Source organism: Sinocyclocheilus anshuiensis, unplaced genomic scaffold (assembly GCF_001515605.1).
Source record: "Sinocyclocheilus anshuiensis isolate Anshui unplaced genomic scaffold, SAMN03320099.WGS_v1.1 scaffold521, whole genome shotgun sequence".
In the NCBI taxonomy this organism is placed as follows: Eukaryota; Metazoa; Chordata; class Actinopteri; order Cypriniformes; family Cyprinidae; genus Sinocyclocheilus; species Sinocyclocheilus anshuiensis.
In genome coordinates, this window is record NW_015540882.1 from 506,779 (window position 1) to 512,921 (window position 6,143).

At 38.7% G+C, this 6,143-nt stretch overlaps 1 protein-coding gene across 1 annotated transcript in view; it reads left to right on the plus strand.

Moving 5' to 3' along the window:
• The first annotated feature begins 3,373 nt into the window (after positions 1-3,373).
• The window catches only part of LOC107688567 (N-acetyl-beta-glucosaminyl-glycoprotein 4-beta-N-acetylgalactosaminyltransferase 1-like), a 189,300-nt gene continuing 186,530 nt past the window's right edge, over positions 3,374-6,143 (plus strand). Inside the window, exon 1 of the mRNA XM_016486272.1 lies at positions 3,374-4,532. Coding sequence (XP_016341758.1) covers positions 4,391-4,532 — 142 coding nt within the window. The 5' untranslated portion in view covers positions 3,374-4,390. The remainder of the gene's footprint in view (positions 4,533-6,143) is intronic.

Consider the following 6,143-nt stretch of genomic DNA (forward strand, 5'->3'; position numbering starts at 1 on the left):
TATGCGTCTTAAGCAAGACGCAGTACTCGTTCCCGTATCTCAGGGAACCGAGGTTACATTAGTAACCGAGTACGTTTTTATACTGTGCAAACTGTATATTCTATCGCCCTACACCAACCCTACACCTAAACCTACCCCTTACAGGAAACTTTCTGCATTTTTACAATTTGAAAAAAACTTTGTTTACTTTATTTTTATACCAGTTTTACAAATGAGGACGTCCCCAAAGGGAGGTTTTTGGAGATTTTGTTAGGTTTAGCTCACTTTTGGGTACAAATTTGTCCCCAAAATATGGCTAAGTAGGTACACACACACACACACACACACACACACAATCTGTGCTCAATGCCTCAAACTACAGCAGCCAATGAAAGATTTATAAGCTCTGACAAAAAAGCTGAAGATCAAAGGCAGAAGAATTACTCACAGAGACATATACATACAACACGATAAACACTTGAACCTTCAGGGGTCTAGTGGAGTCCATGCCTCGACTTTTTCACCTGTTTTATTTTTCTTGTGCAGTTCTAAATGGCTAAGGAATGCTTTGCTCTATTTGTGCTTTTGGACAGGAATTTCACACGTTAAAAAAAAGGTGCAATTGTTTTGTCATTCTGTATGTTTTATTCAATGGAGGGCAACAACAAGAAGCTTTTACAATTCAGTCTACATCTTATTTCTAAAAAAAAATCACTGAACCTGAATGCATCTTTGCTCTGAACTCCACCATTTAACCCATTTCCTTTTCTAGGGATGCAAGCACCTTCGTTTTCTTCTTTTCTGCCCTACAAGCATCTGGGCGTCAGAGACCATAAATCACAGAGACCCCAAACTTGGCTTTATGGTGCCAAAGGTGCCCCGCTACTCAGACACACATCCGTCTCGCACTAGGTGGCACTATAATAAGGCAATTTTCATGTACCTTGATAGTGTATATCGCTATGTGGATTATAGTTTTATCAGCTGTTTGGACTCTCATTCTGACGGCACCCATTCACTGCAGAGGATCCATTGGTGAGCAAGTGACTTAATGCTTAATTTCTCCAAATCTGTTCCCACAAACAAACAAACCCATAGACGTCTTGGATGGCCTGAGGGCAAGTAATTTTTAATTTTGGGGTGAACTGTTTCTTTAACATTGTCAATGAGATTTCCTCACTTTCTCCAGTCCTTTCTGGTTTGTTTGCATCTTGGAAGTAATTATGCTCAAACTCACCGCACATGACCGTGTCTCTCAGGGAGAGAGGATGAAAAAGACATTGGGAAAGAAATTACTGTCACCTCTGACAGCTCCGCAAACTGCCTGGAAAACCACTAATATTTCACCATATAAGCTCTGCACGGGCTTATAGCTTCATGCATATTAGAAACCGGGCATAATTATTCACAGATTTGATGAGTCTTGTGCTTATTCTGTGAATGATCAAAGTTAGGCAATATGCAGACTATTAAAATGTGAAATAGGAGTTTAGAAAGGCTGTGAACTTTAAATTACCCCATAATATGACAAATCCAGCTGTCCATCTGAAGGGAACCTTTTCCAGACTTTTCATTAGCGACGTGTATAACATGTATCTAATGTTGAACGCAACTGAATTATGTTGCGTATACAAATCATCTAGCAGAGCCTATTCTGATCTTGTAGATAGATTCTTGAATTTTGTTTGTGGTCTCACACATTTTCTTTAACAAAGAAACAAATGAACAATAAAGGATAATTTAATACATATTTTTTATTCTGTTCTATTATTGTGTCTATTATCATACTAAATTCAAAATATTTATTTGACTGATTTTTTTTATTTACTATTTTGTATTTAAAACGCACATATACTATATATATATATATATATATATACATATGCATACATACACAAAAAATATGTAAGTCAAATATTAAAATTTCATTTAAATTTTTTTATTATTATTATTAGGCTACATCTTTTACATTTAAATTATTTATTAATTAATTTAAAAATGCACGTTTCAGATGAACAAACATTATATTAATTACATTAATAAATGTCAAATTATTATTTTAAAATGATAAATTTATTGTTAATTTAAAAAAAAAAAGCACTTTCCTAAATAAGTCAAAAATCAACGAATTAAATAGAAAGTGAGTTCATCTTTTATAATAATTTATAAAGAACCTTTCTAAATAGCACTTCATACCATGCATGAGACATTAATCATACACTTGAGGACATCATAAACATCATAAACGTCTGTCAAATGATGGAAACGTCAAATCAACAAGGTGAGATCATTAATCGCAGCAAACTATGAAACGTTAATATATGCGTTTCGTCACGGGAGCTCTTCCAATGATAATCTATTGCGCTGGAGCTCCGCCGGTGGTTGGACGCCGTTCCTGCCCATAACGGCTCCACCGAAGTTCGGTTGCCCGGCAGCGAATATCCCAAACCTACTATGGTGACGGCCGAGCTTATGAATATTAATCACGTAACAGCGACGTTCGGCCAGTAAGCCTGACTGGTCTTCTATTGATAATCCCTGGCTCATGAATATTAATTAACCTAGCGCGCGGAGCTCAACGTAACGTCAACTTGACCTATTTAATAATTCATTAGCTCAGCCGGTACCACAGTAGGATTCGTAATGTCGCTCCGCGGCAGCTTCATGGATGCTCAGTTGAACGCGGGGATCGAGAGTCGGTCACGTCGTAGGTCTGGAAGCGGAGCTAGTGGGATTTATGAGACTCGTTGCGAAATAGTTTATCAGACTAAAGGCGTGACAACACCCGCGCGCAGAGACCGACGCATCGCATCACATCGGTGAAACAAAGCGTTTGTTTTGCAGAGCGCATAGTGGAATCAAAATGTCAGATGCAGCTAACGGTACCGGAGCGTACGGACGCCAATAGAGCATTGTTATTGTTTTTATGCAAACGTCCGATTTCAAATCTTTGAACGAACGAGCGAGTAAGTTGCGCGAGGACTTGGATGGATAGCAGGTGCATGAACGCATCACCTACAAACCGCAAGAGCACTGTGATTCTTCACTCGAGGTTATTAGTGTTTTCATAATATATGAGGATAAATCAACATTTATGTGATTGCATTGCTTTTTCCCCCATTGCAGTGCGATAAGGCACCAGCCGCGTGATGTTCAAATGTACTGTTGCATACTGAATCAGTGCAGCCACTCGAAATACATATGTAATTAATTAAATCTAAAGTGTCTTATGTTTATTTAAGATGTTTTTGTTCATTATACAGTTTAATTCTCTCTAGATATGCTGTAAAAAACAACTCGCTCTAATTGCTTCTTTAAATTTTAAATTGAATTCAAAGTGGTGCCAAAGTCACTTATAAGTTCATTGCACTTTTTTGACCACTTTAAAGCGAATTGCTCACACAAAATGAGTAGAAAATTAAGTTAAATGAATGAAAACAAATATGTGAACATTTTTTACAATGCATAATATGGACACGTTATGGTATGACGTGGCTGCTTGCTAAATATGCCATTTGTGAATTGAGTGGTTTTATTGCTAACATGGTTGTTTAAAATATCAACACATCTAAAATGCACTTTGCGCCTCATCCCAGGAAGGAGCAGCTTCATAATTGAGGTTCTGCAGTTAGATTGTGTTGTTTATTGTTAATTAAATGCGAAAACGTAGTGGTCAAAAGTTAGACTGGTCATTTGAGCGAAAGCTTTAAATCCAGAGGATGATCCTGTCTGGAGTGGCTGGACTGCTGTCAGAGCGGCTTTCACAAGATTAACAGCCCCCTGCTCTTTTCTTTCCCTGCACCACCTACAATCATATCCTTAACTGGACTATTCTCCATCGCTACCTGTTTTTAAACCTTTGTTTGTGCTAAATGGGACTTAAATGAAGTCCATCTGAAGCCACCAATAGGCTTGACATGGCTTGTAAATCATGAATGATGCTTCAATAAGACTCAAGTAAACTATAGTTAGAATAGTCAGGAACCCATTGAGGAAATGGCATTGTCTTTAAAGCGAGAAGCAGCTGACTTTTTTCTGCTGCTGTAATGTGATATTGCAACATCTTTTTGTGAAACGTGCCAAACCGAGAAGCAGCTGACAAACTGTAAATATGACTTTGTGACATGAGTCTTAACTTTTAGCAAAACAAGACAGATTCTGCTGCTGTTTGGAGAAATATGACAGCATGATGCTACAAATTTAAGCGCGGCGAACTGAGAAGCAACTGACACTTTCATTCGGCTGCTGCTGCGGATATGAGATTGTGATACCGGGAGTTTACATGCGGCAAACCGAGCATGATGCTGCTGCAAATATGACATTGTGACATCAGGACTCATTCTCTGAAGCGCCAGACTGAGGAGCAGCTGACACTCTCTTTTTTGCTGCTGATGATGCTGCAGCTGCTAAAATGCTGCGATTCCCTGTGAAGAAAATACGAAAGCAGTTCAAACTTCTGCTGCTGCTGGTGCTGCTTACTTTCGCCGTGTGGTTTACGTACCTGCACATCAACCAGGGCAAATCCATCAAACTCCACTTCAGCTATGGAAAAGGTAAGCTGCGTTTGGTTTTTATATTTCAGACTATCTGAAATTAATGATTTAGTATGTGAAGGGAGTTTTTTGCTGGTGTCTTTTTTGGAGAGGCGAGGAGAAATGAAGCAGAGGTTCAGAATAAGAGCAAGACGAATAGGAACTGCTGAATTATCATTTTCATTATTAACTTTAATTAACTAGGGCACCAGCACTGATACTGAGTTTCAATATCAGCGTCCAGAACATTTAATGGCTGGCAGATGAAAATTGGCATTTTAGGAGTGTAACATTAGTATAATCAGCATTTTGAATGCATTAGTATTGAATGCATTGTCATTTTGCAAAGAAAGCTGAAATATTGTATTTTGAATTAAATTAAGTTGACATTATGGGGGAAGTCGTGGCCCAAAGGTTGCGGGTTTGAGTCTCGTACCGGCAGGGATTGTAGGTGGGGGGAGTGAATGTACAGCGCTCTCTTCCACCTTCAATACCACGACTGAGGTGCCCTTGAGCAAGGCACCGAACCCCCAACTGCTCCCCGGGCGCCGCAGCAAAAAATGGCTGCCCACTGCTCCGGGTGTGTGTTCACTGCTGTGTGTGTGCACTTTGGATGGGATAAATGCAGAGCACTAATTCCAAGTATGGGTCACCATACTTGGCCACATGTCACGTCACTGTCACTGTTATATTGGTTTCATTAGAAGGTGCTAAAATTATGCAAATATGGACAACATAAAAGCAGATGCGTTCAGATAAGCAGTAGTAGAGCTTAGTCTGCTGAACTAGATTCTCGGCTCTTTGATTAAGTGTGAATTAGCAGAAGTGTATGCAGAAGCCATGTGCTTGTGAGAATCTCTTTTACCTCTGCAAAACAGATTTAAACACACAAACACACACTCATAAAAATCGCTCATTGTGTCATTATATTGGTAGCCGTGTGAATTTATTTTTGTGACAAAAATGTGGGCACCAAACAATTGGAAAACAAAAAAAGAAAGAAAACTTTTGACTTGTGGTAAAGAACATGACTTGCTTGTTAATGAAATGTGCGTCATCAATCAACTCTTCCCACACACAAACGCAGCTGCTCCTTTATTTATGCGAAGTGTGTAATATCTGTGAAATGTAAAGAGAATTGCACAAAAAGAGACTTTTTAATTTTCGGAAGAAAATGATGCTGATTGTTAATAGGGTTACAAAGGGGCAGAAACTTTACATGGGAAGTTAAGCTGTGGAATTTTAAAATTCTTTGAAGTTGGAATCCTAATGGGAATATACAGGAATTAATTAGACATTTTGGGTAATCTATTAGTCATTATTCAGCCTACTAATGTACTATGCTATGCCCGTATGCCGTTTTGTATTATATATAGTGTGAGTAGTGTGTTCACACTGGAAATTCCAACAAAAAGAAGTGCACTTGAAATACTGAGTGATGCACTTATTTAACTGAACAAAGTATGGAATGTTTGACCCTTCTTGCAGCTTTAAATATGATGCTAGATGACAAAATATCTGTCTAAGGCCTGGTTTCACAGACAGGGCTTAGACTCAAGGTGGGCGTACACGGTGCGATTTTTGCTGTCGTACGAGCTCGCAGGCGATTTTTTTCTCTCGGGAGAAAATCGC